Below are 23,875 nucleotides of genomic sequence, written 5' to 3' on the forward strand. Positions count from 1 at the left end.
AAACATTTTATGGTTATTTACATCAACATTAAGAGTAACTAGAGAAAGGAAACATAATCAGGTGGGAATCTGAGGTAGGTGGTACTTGAGAGATAGCAAAGTATACTTTAATCATATTACCGTAGAATCTATTTTTATGGCGAAGGTATGAAGCTGGCGAGTACCGGCGGACGTCAGGAACGATAACTAGGTCTTTGTAAGTGTAGGAATATTATTGTAGGGAAGTTTCCAACTAGTCATATTGAATATGTCTTTTATTGTTAGGTACTTGGCCGGTATCTATTTTTTCGAAACGTATAAAAACTGTATTAAAAAATCGAAACAATTTATTTCTGACTTGAATTCTATGAACACGCTAGGTACCCGCGTGTTATGTATCGTGACGTCGCAATAACAGTACGTCCTATAGTGTACTTATTTATTTAAAAATACTAGAAAAATATGAAAATGATGAATGTGATCGAAGCAATTAATGACAGTGTGATATTTTTTGTATTTCATTGTATTGATTGGTCAAAATAATTTATTTTTGAATGAAGAAACTGCTCTATTTAGTGATATGATATCTGTGCGAGCTCATTGACGGCAAATGTCCCTCGCTGGCCGCGACGGTCGGTAGCCGTCATGCAATTTTATTATATGAGGCGTTTGGTGGTAATAAGCTCTATATGATATTATCATGACATCACACACGAAGCTCCTCGAGGCAGAGATTTACAATATAGAGTCAGAAAATAGATTACTGTCGCCTTAAATTGTAAATTAATAAGTATAGTATTTGTACATTTTTGCATTTGTATGGAACTTATTTAAATGTAAATACACTACTTAAATCTGGTGGGACCAAGGGCTGGTAAACTAACAGAGAAAGTGTTACAAACGCCGCACGTGCCCAAGGGGGAGCGAATGTTGTTTCTTTAAGATGGGTATAAAAGTGTCCAAATTAATAGGAGCAAAGTCTCTGTTGCTACTGATTTCTGACGCGTTTGTTGATAAACTGACAGCTACCAAAAGGGACGCCAGCCAAAAGCTGACGTCTTATTGTTGGCTGGGTCCATCGGCAACTGGTAGCTGCGGGGGTGATGCTTGCGCTCTTGTCACATCGCCAGGGTTGATACCGCTAGGTCCTGGCGTGGGGTGCAGCAGCTCTGCTGTAACTGAGAACGTCAAAGATCCAAGAGCTGGTGGTTGCGTGTTACTCATTGTAGTCTTGTCAGCCTCGATCATCTGCATACCTTCAATTTCTCTTTGAAATTGTTCCGTTTCGTAATCTAGTGAGTTTTGCAGTGTTTGTAGATTATTTCTGTGTTGCTCTTCCAGCTGAGCTTTCTTTTCTCTGAGGCTCTGTATTTGTGTTTCTATTTCTAGTCTTTTTATTTGTTCTTCTAATTGCATCTTCGCAATGCTTTCGTTAAATTGAACTCTGTATGCAGTCAACTCGCCTTCTATATGTTTGATTGTGCCCTCTAACTCTTCTCTTTTTTCTATTTCGCATAGTTTCATGTCAGCTTCCATTTGCTTTTTACGCTCCGACGAGCATTCTTCCATTAGTTTACAGTTTTCGTCTACATCTGATCTGAGCTTATTCAGTTTAATTTCCAACTGATTAATTTTATCGTCCATGATTTGCTTTTTATTTTTTTGAGCTTCTTCTACAGTTTCAATTGCCTTTTTTATTTTTTCTGATTTTTCTTTATAAAGATTAATGTTTTTTTGTTTTTCTTTCTTAACTTTATCTGAATGTTTTGCTAATTGATCTTTCAAGCTTTTAATTTTTTCATGAGTATCGGCCATGATGTTTTCTGCAGTAACTTCCAATTGTTTCATTTCTTCCTTAATTTCTTCCTCCTGTTCTTTTTCATATTTTTTCATTGACTCGATTTTTTTATTGTGTTCCTCTTGAGCTAAAGCCAACTGGTCTTTCAATGCTTGAATTTTCTGGTCACATTCTATTTTCGTAATTAATTCGTCTTGTTGGAATGTTTTCATATTTTGGTCTAATATTTGTTGCGATTCTTCCTCTGATTTCTGCATTGTAATTATTTTATTTTGATACTCCTTTTCTAAGTGAATCATTTTGCCTTCAATCTCATTTCTAATTTTAATTTCTTCTGCTTCTAAGTTCTGCATCTTTATAACAAGTGTCTTCTCCTTCTCGTCTGCCTCTCGTTGCATTTTCTCAATATTCTGCTTAGTTTGTTTTTCCGCTTCAGATAGCTGATTTACAAAAATTTTTATTTTCTCTTCGTGCTCACTTCGTGCTTCAGCTTCTTGTTTCTCAATGCGTTCTATTTCCTGCTTAAGGCTTTGTTCCCGTGAATGAAAATCCTCCATACGTTTGTTATGTTCCTCTTTATTTTGAGCTAAAATATCTTCCAATTGTTTCTCTTTTTGCATCAATTCTGTTTCTTTGTTCTTTTCCATTTCATTAAACTTTCTTATCGAGTTTTGTACTTCTTTTTCTTTCTCACACTCCTGTGACGCTAAAGCCTGCAATTTTTTTTCGACTCTATTCTTTTTATTGTTTAAATCTTGTTTCAGCTTATCTATGTTGCTATCCACATTTTTTCGTTCTTGAGCGACTATGTCATCATAACTCGTCATCTTCATTTCGATTTCATTCCGTTCATTGTATTCGGTGACTTGTATTTCCTTAAGCTTTTCATCTAGTTCGGACTTGGCATTAGCTAATTTATTTTCTAATTGCTTTACTATTTTGTTTTTTCTTGCTTCAATAACTTTCATTCTTAATAATACTTTAGCTATTTGTTTTCTCTTGTCTTCTTCCTCCTCCCGGAGGCAGTCCATATTGATATCGAACTTCATTTTCTCTAATTTGAGGATTTTGTACGAGTCGTTTACATTCATCTTGTCATTCATCTTATCTTGTTTCTTTTTAGCCCCTTTTTTCTTAAACTTTTCAATTTCGCTTTTGATTATTTCACTGCGTTCTTTTAGGTCGTTGATCTTGCGATTTACTTCCTCAGCCCTTTTTTGCTTGTCAGTTTTTTTTGGGTTTTGTTTACTTTCTTTAACTTTTTCCTCAGTCCCCATTAGCTTTTTGTCTAAGTCTAAAATATTCTTGTCTACATCTAGATTGTTTTTCTGTGCCACTTCTTTATAAGTTTTTAACTTTTTTTCCAACAAGTTATATGTTTTTTCTATTTCTTCCTTTTTTTTATTAATTTGTTTCGAGGCCTTGAAATCACGAAAGTCCATTCTACGTTTCTTATACTCAGATTGAGCCTGCTCGAGCTTGTTCTTCTTCGATATAAATTCTTCGTCTTGAGCCCTTTTTGTATATTTTCTTTTCTTTGGTATTTTGAAATCCTGAAAATAAACAGAAAATATGTAAGCTAACCATTATTTAAAAATATTTGAGATATTAAGTTTTGCAATGTTTGTTAAGGTACTGAAGATAACTGGCCGCTCCATACATTTTCGGCTGGGTGGTGGGTGTTACGGCACTATGAGCCTGAAACGCATCCAGGTGGACGAAGACCTAGCTGACGAGGAAGTGGTCGCGAAGTCATACCCCATAGGTAAATACCATACCATAATTACTAACTGCCATACTCAGAGTCATTTAATGATTACTTAAACTATTCCTTAGCACTGATGGAAAACAATTGCTAAGGACTGGCCTAATTAACCATTAAATGACTCTGAGTACGGCGGTAAGTTACTAACATAAGTATCAGAAACTGAATGTGTGAATATTTTTTATCAGAATGTCTTTGTATTTTAACTTTCGAGAAGACTAATTTACTATGTTTTACTGCTTACGCACTCGACAAGTTTCAACCAATATGAGCCCCTAGAATGGCTTGAAACTAGTTCAGTTCCTCATCAAACAGTTTCGGCATAATGAGAGCCGAAAAACATAATAATTAATTATATGTGCTTCAATAGTTATTTATCAAACCAAAATATAAGGATGACACATGGACATAAAATAAGAATAAATATAATTAACAAATATACATACAGATGGATTATTAGATATAGCTATAACCAGTACCCTTAGTACGAGTTTGCTTTACATACTTTAAAGTAATCGAAACGAAAACGCGTTCGGTGCTCTGATTGGTTGGTTTATTCGAGCCGGCCAATCAGAGCACCGAACGTAAAGCAAATTCGTACTAAAGGTACTGTTATAGTTACTACAGTTACCTGCTGCTCAGGCGCAGATTTCTTGTCGTTAGCGGTGCTAGCTTTTTGGCTTTGCACGTTGGTCTTGACACCGCTCCCATGGGCCTGCGCGGGCCGTGCATTACCCGGTTGTGTTGCCTAAAGGGTAGATAAAACAGGATTGAGATATAAAAATGTATTTGTATAATGAAAGAATATTACAAACTTATTTTCTGTGTGAAAATCCATATAGGGCTTTATAATCGTCATCCAACCAAAATTATACCTTTTTATGTTAACCTGGGGCCTTAGTCTGCTGGAGCTATACAACCTACGTAGCTCCATCCCTCTTGCACTGCTCAATTATCGACCATTGTGAGACAATTGTAATAGCAGACTAAGCCCCTGGCGTTCTGTATCACTGTGTGAATGAGGTTAGGCAAAAGGCCTATAGCACACTTATAACTCCTTTGGTGTTACGAGGGTCTGAGGGATGGCGCTGATTGCCAACCAATGAAAACCTTAAGCCCGAATACTCAAACGATACTCAATTTTAAGTTGTACTCAAATATCGTGCTATCTCTGTCATTTTATAAAGAATTGAGAGTGACAGTACTACATTTGAGAGCGTCTTAAAATTGAGTAGCGTTTGAGTATTCGGGCATTAGTCTACTATTAGGTATGTAGTTACAAAATTGTAAACACATTGATTCCATAACTACAGATTTTGGCATGTTTTGTTTATTTAATTTTGTCAAATCTGTAATTATGAAATCAGTGAAACAAATTTGATTTGTTTGCAAATAAATTAATTTAACACATTGAAAGTCATAGCGGTCACCGGTGACCGACGTTAGCGGAGGATTTGCGTTCAACAGTTTTCTATTGGCAGTCAAACACTTAATTAGAATAAAATGTTATACAATTTTACAACTATTATAATAGGCAAGCTAAGGTCAATGGTGATATGTAAGTTCATGAAATGTGTTTGTGCCTCGGTGGCTTAGTGGTTGCATACGACTGCCGGGCAAGGGGTCTCGGGTTCGATTCCCGGGTCGTGTGAAATATTACTGGGCTTTTTTCGGTTTTTCGAAAATTTCTCAGTAGTAGCACGGAGTCTGGAAATGTGCCCGCTATATGGCAATAGGCTCACCACCTATTTCATGGGACTTACAACATAAATTGTGAAATGTGGGTGTACATTGGCATTATGTGCCATAATGTGCACCTCTGCCTACCCCTTCGGGGATTAAAGGCGTGACGATATGTATCTATACTAATATTATAAAGCTGAAGAGTTTGTTTGTTTGATTGTTTGTTTGTTTGAACGCGCTAATCTCCGGAACTACTGGTCTGAATTTAATAATTATTTTTGTGTTAGATAGTGCATTTATCGAGGAAGGCTATAGGCTATAAAACATCACGCTATGACCAAAAGGAACCGAGCAGAGCGGGTGAAACCGCGCGGAAGTAGCTAGTGTATGATATGTATGTATGAAATTTTGGTCTCAGGCAGCACGCACAAGGTCCGAGTGATGTGCTACAACCTGTCTGACTACGTGTACTCGGTGACCGACCAGCCGGACGTGATCGCGGAGAAGTACTTCAGCTTGGAACAGCTGCACGCCGGCGACCTGGTCGACGCCACCGTCAAGACTGTCGCCGATAACCACGTGCTACTCAACGTTGGCAGGGTCACAGGTACGTTTTTAATTAGAATTTTAGTTATTTTTTAACATTGTCTCGCTGTGCTCGCTCTGGGTGTTTTTACAAACATTCACATACATAATTAAATATATCCAGACTCTACAACAATTTGTGGACCACGCAAAGAATGCAGGAATCGATACTGCGGTACGTAGCACCGCAGCCAGTCATTAATTAGATAACATGATATTTTTCATTAATACCATGCTTTGTGAAGTTATCCCGAAATTTTATGAGATGCGAATATGAATCAAATATAGCTAACACCTAATTTTCATTAGTTATTATAATTATGCCATCCCCATTATAAACCCCAGAGTATTCACTATAATTTACGAGAAATATTTTAAAGGATGCCTTAACTATAGATCTCATTTTACTCTATTGTAAATGTTTGTTCCAGGCTACGTATCGCAAGCACATCTATCAGACTCCGGCATTCTCACAGACACTAAAAAGCCTTCGACTTCAAAGTTACCAAAGAAAAAGTACAAGGTAAGTACATTATATAATGTATTTTTAACGTAAATGAAAACTGTGGAACCGTGTATTTAATTTGGTCATTTAAAGTACAATCTTTTATTGTAAATGATACCGTCCTGAGATCAAAACTTTTATCAGCAGTAGGCCGATTCCAGAGTCTTAAATGAAATATCTCTGGTATCATATGCAATGTAGTTTAGGTACATTGCACACATACATACTAGGTATTTATTTGCAATTAGTGTACACACACACACACATACATACTAGGTATTCATTTCACACACACACACACACGCGAAATTTTACAACTCAATTTGATTGTAAACAGAAGAAAATTCTAGAGTAGAGGTACGCTATTATTTGAAAAAAAAAAAAAACACTAACTAATTGAGTTGAAATTCCCTGTACAGGTTTAGTTTGCATGACCATAAATGCTTTATTTTTGACTTCTGTCTTTTTTCCTAGGTGGGTCAGACAGTGAAGGCTCGCGTGCTGGTGGTAGACCCTTCAAAACAGACCCTGTTCCTCACTCTGAAGCCTTCCCTCCTCTCTCCGGACCTTGAAATACTGGACAGATACGATACCGCCGCCATTGGGAAAGCTTATACCGGAGTTATCAAGGTAAGATAATCAGCAAATTAAGTGAAAAACTAGTCGTTAGACTAAAGCTCCTATTTTGCCTTAAAAGAAATATTAAGTTCTTTGAAATGTGTAAACGACGCGTTTCTTCTCGTTCAAAATCATATCGGTATTAATTTCAGTGTTGTCCTTTTCTAATACTAGCGATTCTGGCGCTGTTTCACCCGCACTGTTCGGCTCAGCATTCATCGTAGCGTGATGTTGTATAGCCTATAACCTTCGTCAACAACTGGATTCAGCACAAAAGAATTATTCGATTCGGACCAGTAGATCCGAAGATTAGTGCGTTCAAACAGACAAACAAATTCTTCAGCTTTATATATTAATGCAGACTCGCCTGCTTTTTACCGACTTCCTAAATAGGAAGTTCTTTGTATACATTTCAGTTTAAATACCCAAATTCTCATTACATTATAAATCTAATTTGTAGGTACCTAAGTTCAAAATCGTTTGAAAACATTGTGCTCTACATTAATTCTGTGTCTATTGAATAATGTACATATATATTACTGTCTTCTGACGGCGGCTTTGCTCGCTTTCTCGATGGATAAAAAGTCCATGTGTAATTCTAGGCCATAATCTACCCCTGTTCCAAATTTCACCTCGATCCCCTCAGCAGCTTGGACGTGAAGGTGTAACAAATAAACAAACATACATTCAAACTGTTGATTTTATAATATTAGTAGGATTATATGCTATGCATAGGCGTAGCCAGGTTTTAATATCGGGAGGAGTTCAATAAAGTCGACCCACAAAAAAAAAAACGAAAAAAAAACAATTTATGTAATTATGTAATATGTAAGAAACAGATTCATAGGTAGTCATAGAGACCTTTGCCAAACACAGGGGATGTACTATGCTAACTAGAAAAATAACGCTCTGTAATGTCTAGGTACACATTTTTCGGGGGTTGAACCCCAACCCCCCCCCCTGGCTACGCCTACGATTATATGTCCTATGCCTATTGCCATTGAGCTTAAACAAAGTAAATTTCCAAAAATGTCTACAATGAGTCAGTCTAACCAGGTTTTATGTTTCCAGACCATTCGGGAGTACATACTGGTTCAGTTCTTCAACAACGTGGTCGGGTACGTGCCCTCGCAGTTTATATCCAAGGAACCGCTTGAAAACGTCGCGCAGGCCTTCCACATCGGTCAAATTGTGAGTATAATAAACCGTAGTACAATATAGTAGAAACGTCACGCCTATTATCCCCGAAGGAGTAGGCGGAGGTGCACATTACGGCGCGTAATGCCGCTATACAATGTACACCCACTATTCACCATTTGTGTTATAAGTCCCTTGTAATAGGGGGTGAGCCTATTGCCATATACTGGGCACAATTCCAGACTCCGTACTACTACTGAGAAAATTTTCGAAACACCGACAAATACCCAGTAATAGTGTGAGAAAAAAGTAACAAAGATGCGAAGAAAAAATTCGGAGCCGAAACAAAGTTCGCGGGTTCCGCTACTGATTAATAAATATACTTGTCACATATTTACAAAAACTGTTAAAGAGATTTATATCTATAACAGTCATATTTATTTATAGACATATAGACAAAGTATTATAACACGATATTTTTCAGGTAAAATGTACGATACTGCGAGTAAATCCTGAGGAAAACAAGATGTCCGCCAGTTTCGTAACCCCACCGTTCACACAGGTAAGTTTACTTGAAATGTTTACTTCTATATCATTCACATTTCATATGGTATAGAGAACTATTATAGAATATAGATCATGATATAAATCATTAATATTTAACACTTATAATAATGTTATACTTTGTCCTTATCCAGATCAAAGACAGAACAAACAAGCGCAAACAACCACAGAACGACGAAGTCCCTAACAAGAAGAATAAAAACAATGATGAGCCTGTTAAAGATAAAAAGAAAAAACCAAAGGAAGTAACTACAGAAGAATCGGAAACAGAAGACAGTAAAGAACTTGACAAGAAGAAAAAGAAGAAAGTTAAACAAGAACAGAAGGACGAATCAGACGTAGACCTAGAAGAACAAGTTAGTAAGAAAACCAAAAAGAGAAAAACAAAAGAAGAAACTACAGAAGGTTCGGAGACTGACGACAAAAATGAAGTTGAAAAAAAGAAAAAGAAGAAGAAGAAAATAGAAGCTGAACAGAAGAACGAGTCAGACTCAGACGTAGCAGAACAAGTTAGTAAGAAAGACAAAAAGAAAAAAAATAAGAAAACAGAGGAATCAAACGATGAAGTGGAACATAAAAAGAAAGACAAGAAGAAAAAAGTAGAAGTATCAGAAGAAAGTGACGCCATAGAAACAGATTTAAACGAAGAAGTTGAGATACTAACACCACAAGACCAGGCTCTGGTAGACCTGAGCACTTGTACCACGGGGAAGCAATACAAGCGGCGCGTCGTAGCTCTACTGAAGGCAGTGAACAACAGGAGGAAACGCGTCGACAGGATAGAGAGGAAGATTGCGAGGATAGAGGAGAGAGGCCTCACTCCGGACACTAAGCTGTACCACACTGCGATGCAGAACGACAGGACCATCGTGAAGGAGAGGCTGGCGCAGCTGCTGGACGCTTTGGGCAAAGCACAGGCCAAGCTCAAGGACCTCGGAGTGGAGTTCAACAAAGACTATAAGAAGGAGAAACGGGCAGCAGAAGAAGATAAAGAAGAGAATAACGTTCTAGAAGTTAAAGTGGTGGAGAGCTTGGAACCAGCGCTTGAAGCTCCTAGCGCTCAGGACTTCTGGACCGCTCCAGTCGAGGAGCCGAAGCCAGTAGAGGATGAGGAAGACAGCAGCAGTGAAGACGAGGTCAGTCTATTTTACAGCTTTATTACGAGTGCAATAGAGTTTGAAATTGTGTAACACGTAGAGGTGCAAGGGTCTGTTGTAGTATACGCTAGATATGTTATTGTCCTATTTCTTATGATATTTATTACATATTATTTAATAGCGAATTATGTTACTATGTGGAAAACGATACGATGGCTATATGGACTCTCTAGCATCATGGCAGACTATCATAAACGGTTAGGTAAATATTCTACCGGTTCAGTCAATTAAAATAATATTATTCTTCTATTATACAGGATAAAGAGCAGCCTAAGAAGAAACGCAAGAAGTTGACAGTAGCGGAGAAGTTGGCAAAGTTGCGCGAAGAAGAAGAGAAAGTGAGAGAGATGGAGAAGAGAGCGACGGAGAGTGAGAATCAGCCGCGGTCCAGCGAGCAGTTCGAGCGCGCCCTGCTCGCGCACCCCAACTCCAGCCAGCTCTGGATCGCGTACATGGCATTCCACCTTCAGGTACGTGTTATTTCCATGTACAAGTTGTACATAATAAAAATTCTGTGTTATATTTATGTCGCTCACCTAGTAATATATTGGGACATCTGCAAAAAATGCAAAATTGACTTTATATGGCTTACGTGTTTAAAACTGTATATTAATCTATTTATCCATATTCATCGAGAGAGGTCGTAAGTGTCATTATGCCATTATTGTAGTCCCCCCTAAACAAGTCATGTAAAGTATTAGAACCGTAAATGTGCCAATATATTACTAGGTGTGCGATGTAATATCCGTCAGTTTGGTAGATTCTTTAAAGATATTCTGTAGGAAAGGGCGGCCAACGTGTGCATGATGGACCTGTATCTGACCTTAATACGAGTTACTTTTACGTTCAACGAGAACGCGTTCGGTGTTCTTATTGGTTGATTCATTCAAACCGGCCAATCGAAGCGCCGAACGCGCTATCGTTTCATTTCCGTTCAACGTGAAACAAACTCGTACTAGGAGTACTGATGGTAAGCAATTGGCGCCGCCTATGGACATCTGTAACACTAGGGGAGGTACAAGTGCATTGTCGACCTTTTAGTTAGAGATTAGTTAGGAATTTGGGGACTGGGAATAGATGGGAGTGAGAGTTGGTACCTCATTCACACTGCAAAACACAACGCTTCGGTTGTTTCACGGCAGTTTTCTGAGAGGATATCTCTTCGTTCAATAGGCTCGTACGTAAATAGTAGATTCATCTTGTGTTCAATAAATTATTAAGTAGGTTCAGTGCCGGCGTAAGGTCCACTGATACCCCGGGCGAAAATATTGTGGCGCCCACTTGAGGCAAGCAATATCAAGTGTTAGTTTTTTGCTGATCCCAAGTAAAATTATTTTGTTTGTGTTTATATTTAAATACAAGGCCCTGATTAAATCTACATGTAACACAGCATTCAGAACAGAATCATGCCGATGTCACCAGGAGAGGCAAACTCTAACTTCAGACCTTGGCGCCCCCCAGAATTTGTCGCCCCCCCCCTCCCTAACGCCGGCACTGACTGTTTTCCCAATAATCCTGTGTAATGTATGACTTACCGATGTTGATGCTATTGCCGGTAGGCCACCGACGTCGAGAAAGCGCGTAACGTCGGGCGGAAAGCGCTGTCCACGATATCTTTCCGCGATGTAATTGACAAGTTCAACGTGTATGTCGCCATGCTGAGCATCGAGTGCAGGTTCGGTACTAAGGTGAGTCATCTGTGAACAAACATATTATATATTATACATACATACATACAATAACCTCATGCCTGTCTCCCATGGGGTAGGCAGAGACAATGGAACGCTAATTGCCACGGTTCTTACACACTTCTTTCGCTTCATCAACAGTCATCAGTCTTTTCATGCATGCTCGTCGGTTAAATGTACTTTTAATTTGGCCCTTTTTTAATATATCGCCAATCTAGTCGCTATATGTCCGACTGGGGCGCCCTCTACCGACGGTCCCATTTATATTCACCTTGTATATTTCTTTCGTAAATCTGCTTTCATCCATCCTTTCTTATTTCTTATACATAATATATGCTAGTCAAAACAAAATAAGGGCCACCATGTTTTTTTAGTATTCTTATTAAGTTATTAAGTTTGGGGGTGGGAAAATTATTGAATTTAATTAATTGATTAATTTTTAATGTAATTAACTTAAAATTAATGTTTGGAATAAAAAACAAACGTCAATGTTAATTTTTTAATAAAATAATCATTTTTTCTTAAAATTATGCATGACAAAAAAGGGTTTTCTTAAGAAAGTAAGTTTTTTTTTTTAGTTTTTTTTTTACTTTTATCAATACCGTGTATGGCCTCCCCTCTTCTGAACACATTCTTGAAGTCTGGATGGCATACTCTCAACCAGGTGTCGCACCGTTTCTTCTGGAATTTGTTCCCAGCTGGTTTTGAGCACATTAATGAGTTGTGCTTCGTTGTGCAAAGGCTGATTTGTGTTCCGAACGCTTCTTTTCAACAAGTCTCACATGTGCTCAATTGGGTTAAGGTCCGGACTGTTGGCGGGCCACGGTAACACCTGTATACCAGCTTCGTCTAGAGCTTCCCTGGTGGCTCTAGCTGTATGAGCGCGGGCATTATCGTGCATTAATTTGAATTCCGCACCAATTCTTTGTGCCAATGGCACCACATAGGGTCTTATGACCTGCTCAATGTATCGCTGAGCCGTTACTGTGCCTTCATTCAGAATTACAAGCTCTGTTCTACCAGAAAGTGAAATTCCCCCCCACACCATTACATTAGGGCCCCCAAATCTGTCACTTTCATGGATGCAAGCATCTGAAAATCGCTCACCTTCTCGTCTCCACACCCTAATACGACGATCATCACTGAAAAAATTCACTTTGGACTCGTCTGTGAATAATACCGTGCTCCAATCACTCATGTCCCATTGCTGGTACTGCCTTGCGAATGATAATCGGTTTGCACGATGCGCACTTGTCAATGGAATGCGTACTACGCGCCTCCTAGAGAATTGTTGATCTTCATACAACCGATTTCTGATGGTTTGGTCACTAACGCGGGTACCCGTCGCCTGCCGCAAGCGGTTTTGTAAGGAGCGAGCGGTAACGAATCGCTCTCTGCGGGCAGTCAGGCGTATATAACGATCTTCCTGTGATGTGGTTGCTCGAACCCTGCCTGATCCTCGTCTCCTGGTGACACTCCCAGTCTCTTGAAATCGATTCCAAGCATTCTGGATCGCACGTCGTGAAAAACCTAGCTGCAGAGCTACAGAACGCTGAGAATGGTCCTCCTGAATCAATGTGATGGCTCTAGTTGTGGTCTGCAGGTCCATATGTCTTCGAATCCTCGGCATTGTTCTCTCAAAATGTTAATTCACGCTTAAACTTAGCAAAGTTTGTCTAATCACGAAGCAATCCAAAGTTGAACTGACTCAAAAGTTAAAAAATAAATTCTTAAAATAGGGTAAATTCAAGTGGTTAAAAAAACTAACACATTCTACCCACTTAAAAAAAAGATGCAAGTGGTATTGTCGCATTAGTGTTTGTTAACACTTTAGTGAACACCACAAAAAAGAATTAGCCACTTAGGATCGCTTTAAAATTATAAAATTGAGTGAGACTTCAAAATAATCAAGTGGCCCTTATTTTGTTTTGACTAGTATATATTATACATTTTACAATATGATACATTTACACTTTTTTAAAGAGCCACTCGTTCCATCCGCTGCTCGGCCCCTATTGATTATAGCGTGATAGTCCATATGATGTGTGATAGCCCATAGCCTTCCTCAATATCTTATTACGATCTAACACAAAACTAATTATTTAATGTGTGTGCAAATGCGTGGGTGTTAGTGTTTTGGACAAACAACCTATTACGTTTAGGCCTAGTGGACACCGACGGAGGCGCGGCGAATATACAAGTAATAAATCAAGTTAAAATACTAAAGATAGTAGGCACGCGGTGTATCGTTAAGCTTCTTTGGCATGACATTTTAATCCTTGTGCCATACTAGTTAAGGTTTATTTTAAATTATTATTCTTAGCATCTTGACGGCGCCGCCACCGGTGTGCACTGGGCCTAAACTTAATTGTTTGTTTGTCGGACTAATATAGATACATGGTACCTACCCTATGCCCTAATTGGATTGTTTTTTGCATGTTTAACTATACTAATAGCTTTATTTTTATGTATCTAATATTGTCAGCTGGGAGCTTTCGTTATTATTGACCACTCCCTTTTCTGCAAAGTAACCTTCTATGAATGTACTCTTAGTTATATTATCTCATTGTTGTTGTGATTACACAGACTCAGTGCAATCACAACTTACTTATCTCAATTACTTGTTGAACCTAAATGTTAGTTCACACAGTGTACGACAGCTTAACCCCCTTTTTTTTGAGGGGGGAAAATCATCCAATGACTTCTCCCGCCTTGGGCGAGGCGAGAGGGAGTGTCAGACTCTTACTGACTAAAAACCACCGCGTTCCTTCTCCTGCTTTTCGAGCCGGAGCCCCGGTAAACCCGCTAGGTAGTCCGCAGCTCCGGATAGCTTAACCCCCTAGACATAGATCATACAACTTCACATAATAGGGTAGATGACTAATTTTTATTTTAATGCCCGTCTTGTTTAAATTTTAGACACGTATTTTTTATTTTCTTACGGAAACAAATACTTTCAAAGATATATCAATTCGAAATATTGCATGACGTCACTTCTAGGTACGTTTCACACTTAGAAATGACGTATTTGCTCCCCACTCCTAAACTTTGATTCGTTTTATCAAAGTATTGTTATATTATATGACATAATAAAACAATACGTGCTTTACCTAATTAACGGACTATAGATTTTTAATTTTCATACCCCATCACCATCCCTATTCCAGTTTTATAATTATTTTTGTACCTCGTTTGCCACGCGCATGAAAAGCGCCTCCTACATTACAGTCCGGATGAATTTATTGATTAGACCATGCCCAACGAATGTAACTGAAACCTACAATATAGATATAAAGTACAGCGAGTTGAAAAGAGACAACTTCGTGTATCATCGGCTTTCTATACCCTTCTCTCTCGCACGAAACATCCTGTATATATACGTATGTACTACCCTCTACACAAAACTAGTATAAACTGACCGTCGAATGTAAGGGAAGATCTTACAAACCTACAATATAGATATAAAGCACAGCAAGTTGAAAAGAGACAACTTCGTGTATCATCGGTTTTCTATACCCTTCTCTTTCACACGGAACTTCCTATATATATACGTATGTACTTCCCTCTATACTAACTAGTATAAACTGACCTTAGAATGTAAGGGAAGATATTACAAACCTACAATATAGATATAAAGTACAGCGAATTGAAAAGAGACAACTTCGTGTATCATCGGCTTTCTATACCCTTCTCTTTCGCACGGAACTTCCTATATATATATATACGTATGTACTATCCTTTACAAAAAACTAGTATAAACTGACCGTCGAATGTGTGGGAAGATCTCACAAACCTACAATATAGATATATATCATAGCGAATTGAAAAGAGACAACTTCGTGTATCATCGGCTTTGTATACCCTTCTCTCTCGCACGGAACTTCCTATATATATACGTATGTACTACCCCCTATACTAACTAGTATAAACTGACCGTCGAATGTAAGGAAAGATCTTACAACCCTACAATATAGATATAAAGTACAGCGAGTTAAAAAGAGAAAACTTCGGGAATCATCGGCTTTCTATACCCTTCTCTTTCGCATGGAACTTCCTATATATATACGTATGTACTATCCTTTACAAAAAACTAGTATAAACTGACCGTCGAATGTGTGGGAAGATCTTACAAAGCGAGACCATGGTAAACTGGCTCTAGTGTGCAATGATAAATATACATCACATATTAAGGACCTCTTTTTTATAAAACCTAATTAGATAACTATCAGTCTAATTGAATATAGTTTCTAAATATTGCTATACCAGCTACTTCCGCGCGGTTTCACCCGCTCTGCTTGGCTCCTATTGGTCATAGCGTGATGTTTTATAGCCTATAGCCTTCCTCGATAAATGCACCATTCAACATTAAAATAATTATTCAAATCGGACCAGTAATTCTGGAGTTCAACATTAAAAGAATTATTCAAATCGGACCAGTAGTTCTGGAGATTAGCGCGTTCAAACAAACAATCATACAAACTCTTCAGCTTTATAATATTACTATAGATTATGTCAGTTGTGTTAGAAAATGTAACTAGAGATACTGAAATACGGCTAGAGTGAGAGAGTGCACTGAAAACTGAAAGGTTCGCTTCCCTATCTATCCCTCTCTTTCTGTCCTATAGGGTTCATTCGATGCATCTGTAGTTGTATATGAGTATATATATATACTTTACAGCGTCGCCGGAAATCAATACCTGTACTATTCCTGGACCTCATTAAAATTTACGAAGGATAGGTACTAGTTTAGGCTGTTCATTGTCTGTCCGTCAGTCTGTCACCAATAAAGATAGAGTTATAAACGTATTATTTTAAAACTAGCTACTTTGAAGTGGTTTCGCCCATCTCTATCTCTGCTCGAATCCTATCGACCGTAGCGTGATGTTTTACAGCCAGTATCCAATACAAAAAATATATTCAATTCGGACCAGTAGTTCTGGTGATTAGTGCGTTCAAACAAAGAAACTCTTAAGCTTTATATATGAAGTGTAGATACATGAAAAAAAATTTAAAAAAAAATCACACTTAACTCTCTTATACCTAAAGAAAGCGCGCGAGATTACGCGCAATTCGAAAATCGATATTATCTATTTCTATGTAAACCTAAAATTGTAATAAAAAGGAATTAGGAACAGATTATTACAACCAGCACATCAAGATACCCAATTTTTTATCTGAGCTTCAATAGATGATAAAGGGATATGACATAAATTAGGGATTGCACGAAACAATATAAAAATAAAATAAAATTAAATAAGTATGTAAATTAAATTAAATATGTAACCTATGGAAGTAATGTGCTATCTTTATCGTCACAGTTTCAGTCAAAACTTTATAATAGGAAATACTTTGCACCACTAAAGGGGACAAAGGAACAGGACGAGTCACATGCAACTATACGAAAATTTATAAAATTACCTTCAGATCACATTGGAGGACAGTTGCTGAAATCTCCCCTCGCGTTGGTGAAATATTGTGAATAGATTAATTAGGTAAATGTTAAGTGATTAATAAATTCACGATAATGGGCGGCTGAATGGCGCGGGTGCTGAATATGAACTAACGCGATTCGATCAATACACCGGTCGGCTTCATTCGTCAGACGCCGGCAGCACTAGACATAACCTAGGTATAGCCTACAAACATATTCATAGCTACCAGATGCAATACTGCGCAATACTTTATTGCAGGTAAACATCACAGCGCCCCCTACGTATAAACACACATTTCGGTAGCGGTCGGAATAGGAACTGTTTTAAGTCGAAACGTTTTCTCAAATTAGGACCTTAACTTTTACGCAGTAAGGTCTGTTATACGTTATAATGTTCAACAAGTACTCTCGCTCAGGGGTTAAGTTACAATACATTTGATAAATGTGATCTACACCGGGAATGCGATGTGCATTATGTATGAGATATGTTCGAAAACAACTGCGAATCTTTATTATGCTATTTTTCCTCGTATTGACCTTGAATGGATTGTCCAATAGTTTTTAAATAATGTTTATAATCAATAGTAAGACATATGCACTAGAACCTAGAGTTTCTTTTCCTATTTGCAACAAAATAAACATAGTGCATCCTAAAACATGAGAATATAAGTAGTTATATTTGTTATGTAAGTTATTTATTTATTTAATCGGTTTGCCGCCCGGTAACCGCGCAAAAGCTAGGTTATAAAAACGTATAACAACAAACCTAAAAGATTATATCTTCAATAACAAACACAAAACAAGAACTGATGTGATGTATCCTCTATGTAGATTATACTTATAATAAGTTTTTAAACTGACATGGTCACTAACACTATTTATTAGCGCCATGATCACAGTTTGAACCGTGATCATGGCGCTTGCAACAGTGCCGAAATATCGGAAACTCATAGAAATCGAAAAACATGGTAAATATCCCGTTTCGAGTTCTAATAATAGGGACAGATATATCATAAATATATTTGTGCATAAATTCTTTTAACGGAAGCGGACTGATATCAAACATGCTCCATTTCAATAACAATTACACAATTATCTAATAAACTCATTCACTTCCAATTACACTGTTTATTAATATGTATAAATATAACCAACCTTGACCCCAACTGAACTCTAAATACACAATAAAATGTTTTTATTTCACGTAAGAGTAAACACACGAATTATTTTGCAAACGTCTTCTTCCCGCCATCTGAATATTCGTACTAAGCCTAAAACAGCTTTTGTCTGACTGAAATGAGTCACAGTGGACTGAGTGTCGACATTTTGTGTCGTCGCTGCTTGATTTTTAATGAAGTTTGTATACATGGCGCGATAATCGCCGGCCGGCTTTAGATCAACCCGTATGCGATAAGTTTCCACTTCCAGTAGTTTAAGTTCAAGAGTTTTATAACTATATTATTTATTTAGTAGAAAAAACATGCGTAATTTTACAGCTTAAGCCAATACATTCAAGCTTCCTTGTGCGAACTGCTAGGGAGTGGAACATAACCTGTGTGTCTTCAAAACCCGAATCAATAGGTTGCTTATGGGCAGACGTGCTCCATCATAGGCCGCATCATCACCTACCATCAGGTGAGATAGCAGCCAAACGTCGAACCATCAAATGTAAAAAAAATACATTATAGTTTTTTTTTTTATAGGGAAATATCATCAAATTACTTCTCTCGCCTTAGGCGAGGCGAAAGACAGTGTCAGACTCTTACTGACTAAAAACTACCTCTGGTACCTACATCAAATTAATTGTGTATCATGACCGAGTGATATTTCCCGATAAATAAATATGATAATGTTTACAAACAAACCTTGTCTTGACAATATAGAAAGCATAGAAATATTAATAATTATCGTTGGTCAAGTGGTCGCAAGTGCGACTGCTGGGCAAGGGGTCTCGGGATCGATTCTCGGGCCGGGCAAAGTATTACTGAGTATTTTTCGGTTTTTCGAAAATTTCTCAGTAGTAGCACGAAGGCTAAAATTGTGCCCAGTATATGGCAATAGGCTTATAACATATACATTCATACACAAATGGTGAAAAGTGGGTGTACATTATATAGCGGCATTACGTGCCGTAATGTGTACCTCTGTCTACTCCTTCGGGGAAGAAAGGCGTGACGTTGTTGTATACTTAAAACAATTATCTAATTATTTTCTAGTTCGGGATTTATATGCTTAAGCATTTCATGGATACTTAAGTACTTACATTCTTAGTAAGTTCCCCTTTTTAAGTATTGCGTCATCTCTATATTGATCTAAAGAATGACCTTGTGTGCTCAATGTTTGATCCCGAATATAAGCATACTTTATACCCATAGCGTTTTGTTCCATTTTGTATAACTATTAGGATGACGACACTGGGGATAGTGTTGCGCAGTTTGTCATTTGAGTTACATACACCAATTTTTTGAAAAGATTATTAGTTTATTTTAATTTTATATTTAGCCATGGTCGTCCCACTGCGAAGACAAAGGCTTCTCTACCTTCCTTCTACTCGTCTCTGTCAGAGAATTCTGGTGCCAATCCATATCGTAGGTGTCAAGTTCAAGGGTAGCTCGCCGCCCGACCAGAACCAAACGCCTCAAAGAGCCATCGGACCACCACAGATGGGGCCCAGTAGGGCTGATGCCTGATCCGGAGCTGCGGAATACCTGGTGGGTTTACCGGGGCTCCGGCTCGAAAAGCAGGAAAAGGAACGGGGTGGTTTTTAGTCAGTAAGAGTCTGATACTCCCTTTCGCCACGCCCAAGGCTGGAGAAGTCATTGGATGATTTTGCCCCTCAAAAAAATGTCAAGTTCGTCCCCCCATCTCCTGAGCCTACCGCGACGTCTATTGAAGTTGAGTGGGTTCCACTCAGTAGTGAGTTTTGCCGACTGCTCGTCTGACATGCGGCAGACTTCACCAGCCCATTTCCACTTTAAACTAGCGGCTTTCTGCCCAACGTCAGCGATTTGAGTTTTGGAGCGCAGCGTAGAGTGTCTTATTCTGTCCGTTGATCGGATTCCTATGATACTGCGCTCTATAGGTCGCTAGCAGACCTTTTCTGTTTTCTGAAAAGATATTGAACAGAAAAAATAATAATTGGCATGTATAATGCGTTGCTAAAAGTTTATACTTGTTATGGTAGGGTAACATCTGGTATTTGAACTTAAAGTGTGATGTGCTAAAAATATTTTTCCCTTCAGATAATAAAATGCATATTATGTTGTAATGTAACGGAATATAGCTTTTGATTGTGTTATATTTTATGAATTTTTATATATTAATCATAAATCTATACTCTATACTTAATAATTATAATTATTAATATAAAGCTGAAGAGTTTACTTGTTTGTTTGAACGCGCTAATCTCTGGAACTACTGGTCCGATTTGTATAATTCTTTTTTTGTTGGATAGCTCATTTATCGAGGAAGGCTATAAAACATCACGCTATGACTTATAGGAGCTAAGCAGAGCGGGTAAAACCGCGCGGAAGTAGCTAGTTCATTATAAATAAAAAAGTACGTATGTAAAATTAAAAATAGGGTATGTTTGGGTTACACAGGATCTAAGTATGTGTTAAATGTGGACATGTCTCGCCAATTTGTTATTTATTCCATTGTTAGAGGCCCTCTCCTCAAAATATTATAATTCTCAAACTAATGGATAATATTATATCCGATTACGTGACTTCCCGAGACCTCGCACTCCGTTGAGGCCATGGCAAACACTCAACCACTGGGACAATAGACTTTCGGAAAGTAATACCTATCCAATTCGGATTTAGGTAATTAATAATCTATAATATAAAAATAAGTCGGGTTTTCCTTCCTGACGCTATAACTCCAGAACGCACGCACCGATTTCCACGGTTTTGCATTTGTTGGAAAGGTATCGGGCTCCGTGAGGTTTATAGCAAAGAAAATTCAGGAAAAATTCAAGAGAAAAGCAGAAAAACAGGGAAATCATTGGTGGCGAAACGAAGTTCGCCTGGTTTGCTAGTTATGTATAGATTTAGTACATAGTACCGTACATTATTATATGCTACGCATACTCCAGCTGCGCATCTTCCTCAAACAGTAGTAGTATCGGTGGAAATGGTCACATAGTTTCACAGCTTAGCAATTACATCTTCATGGCATAGCTACATAGCACATCTCAGGTGGAAAAACACCCTTATGAATCAGTTGGTAAATAAGTACATAATAACGAATGCTTTCTAACTAAGCATATCAAACTAATGTGTTTAAATATCAATAATGTGTTATGTTACATAAGTAGACGCAATACATTTGTAAAACTAAAACAGATGGGGCTTGTCCAACGTTTAGATTGCCGATTCGGGCAGACCCGGGAAAACCGAGATCATACTTTGAAACACGATAAGAATAAACATATTCCTCTATTAAACATTATTCATTGAGTTATCTGTTATAATATAACAGATATTATTTTATTACTATACAAAGCTGAAGAGTTTGTTTGTTTTCAACAGGCTAATCTCCGGTATCACTGGTCCGATTTGAATAATATTTTTTTTTGTATTTGATAGTGCATTTATTTATAATGTATAGTATATAAAACATCACGGCTAATAGACTATAGCTAGTCTTGAATATGTTAGATAGGCCTTGATTACACGATGCCCTATTAGAGAGAGATAACATAGGAATTCATGGAACGATTTATTTATAAAATACGATAGTAAATTCACGGTACTTTATATTACTGTGCTAGCTTTTTGTCAGAGTGCAGTACCCTTAGTACGAGTGAACTGTAAAAGTTTTTAAACTGACATGGTCTTAAGTTCTAATGTTAGAGTGGCGAGAACGGGCTCTCGTTTCGATTACGTTAAACGTAAAACAAAGTCGTACTATAACAAGTAATGTTTGTTTTTATTCGAGGCTCTGTATATAATTTGTTAATTACCTATTACTAATCGCTAAGTTTCCTTCAAATCAGCTCAGTACAATATACAGTGACAGATTCACAAATATGTTATTTCTAAGAAGTGCTCTTGTTCAATTTGTGATAAAGGTGACCTCATTTTTTGACTCGATGTTATATGTAGGTATATGTACAATTAGGTATACATATACGTATGAACAAAACAAAGATGTCAGTTGTCTGACCTTGTGAGGAGTTTCAACTTCGGCATCGGTATGTAGCCTGATCACACTTTTATAATTACAAATGTGAAAGTTTGTTTGCATGTTTTTCCGTCAATCACACTGATACTGTATTTAATGAAATTTAGTACCGTGTATAGGTATCAAATTTCATTAAAATCCGTTCAGTTCAGATAGGGTATTAGCTAACTTGGGTGATAGGCTGATAGGATACCTATTATCCCAAGGACACGCGGGGAAAGTCACTGGCAGAAGTTAGTGTTTAATAATGATATAACATCTCCACATAATACTCATACATTTATAATAGCCGGATATCTATAGCTTTACTATTATCTATACTTTTTAGTACATAAAGCTTAAGAGTTTGTTTCTTTTGTAAGTATTTTTTTTATGGAACACGCCATAAACGAGCAGGCGTATCACCTGATAGTAAGCAATCGCCGCCGCCCATGGACACTTGAAACACCAGAGGCGGTACAAGTGCGTTGCCGGCCTTTTGGGGGTTAGGAAATTCAGGGTTGTTGGGGAATCGGGGATTGGGAAGATTGGGAAGGGGGAATTGGGCTTCCGATAACCTCACCCACACAATGAAACACAACCCAAGCTTTGTTTCACGTCGGTTTTCGGTGAGGCTGTGGTATCACTCCGGTCGAGCTGGCCCATTCGTGCCGAAGCATGGCTCTCCTACATTTTCTTAAGTATACCATACCATAACTTTTCAGCAGTGGGTGGTAAAGAAATTTTATCCGTTGTTCTAGGAGTCCCTACAGAAGGTATTGGAGGAAGCTCTGCAAATGAATGAACCGCTGAAGATCCACTCGAAGCTGCTGGATATTTACGTGGAGACAGGCAAGCACCAGGACCTGGTGGCGCTGGTGGAGCTGATGATGAGGAAGTACAAGCGTGAACCCAGCATGTACATACAGTGCGGGGCTGCCTGCTTCCAACTTGGACTGGTGGAAAAGGCGCGCCAGGTCAGTCATTCATTCAGGGGCCTTAGTCTGCTATTACAATTGTATCAGAATGGTCGATCACTGAGCAGTGCGAGAGGGACGGAGCTATGGAGGTTGTATAGCTCCGTCCCTCTTGCACTGTTCAGTTTCATTTCCTTCATTTTTTCTTTTAAGTACCCGAATGAAATCTTGTTATCATTTTGCTTATTTTAATTACGTTACTTTTACGTTTGACGAGGCAATTCGACTGATTTCAAGTCACACTAGAGGCTCATAGTCATAAATAGTATGGCTTACTTTTCTCTTGTACAACATACACTTATTACTAAGTCCTTAGCACTCAAACATGGTGCAGCCGTTTCTCAAGTGTAAGATTATGATAACTTTGATAACGTAGGACTTTCGTAGGCACTGCATTATTAATAAACATTACTTGTGTAGACATGTTTAGACAAGTTCGTACTTGTTTTGTTCATGAGTTATGCAAGAATACGATACATGAACTTACTATGCGACGACACACATACAGCCTGATATTTTTATCAACAGCCAATTTTTTTCTGAGAATTAGCTATCATTCAAACATTCCATTTTTCTTTAATAATAATAATAAGTTATTTTGACCATTTTATTGTTCTTCTTAACCGATATTCTTCAGTAAAGTCGGTTATTTTTATTAGTAAAAAGTTTTTTTTTTATTCAAAAATTGGAGGTTTGAATGATACTTAACTGTCAAAAAAAATTTGGCTGGTGATAAAAAAATCAGGCTGTATATTACGTACCGCAGTGTATTAAATGGCCTATTCAAAATTTTATAAGAACAATAGTACCTCTATTATTCTT

At 37.8% G+C, this 23,875-nt stretch overlaps 1 protein-coding gene across 1 annotated transcript in view; it reads left to right on the top strand.

The window, feature by feature from the left end:
- The window catches only part of LOC118275397 (protein RRP5 homolog), a 37,450-nt gene that overhangs the window by 7,694 nt on the left and 5,881 nt on the right, over positions 1-23,875 (top strand). The window contains exons 9-18 of the mRNA XM_035593332.2: positions 3,410-3,542; positions 5,644-5,832; positions 6,242-6,333; positions 6,790-6,945; positions 8,005-8,124; positions 8,555-8,632; positions 8,769-9,770; positions 10,049-10,261; positions 11,351-11,479; positions 22,838-23,053. Of these exons, the coding sequence (XP_035449225.2) occupies positions 3,410-3,542; positions 5,644-5,832; positions 6,242-6,333; positions 6,790-6,945; positions 8,005-8,124; positions 8,555-8,632; positions 8,769-9,770; positions 10,049-10,261; positions 11,351-11,479; positions 22,838-23,053 (2,328 nt within the window). The remainder of the gene's footprint in view (positions 1-3,409; positions 3,543-5,643; positions 5,833-6,241; positions 6,334-6,789; positions 6,946-8,004; positions 8,125-8,554; positions 8,633-8,768; positions 9,771-10,048; positions 10,262-11,350; positions 11,480-22,837; positions 23,054-23,875) is intronic.

Source organism: Spodoptera frugiperda, chromosome 8 (genome assembly GCF_023101765.2).
Source record: "Spodoptera frugiperda isolate SF20-4 chromosome 8, AGI-APGP_CSIRO_Sfru_2.0, whole genome shotgun sequence".
Taxonomy (NCBI): domain Eukaryota; kingdom Metazoa; phylum Arthropoda; class Insecta; order Lepidoptera; family Noctuidae; genus Spodoptera; species Spodoptera frugiperda.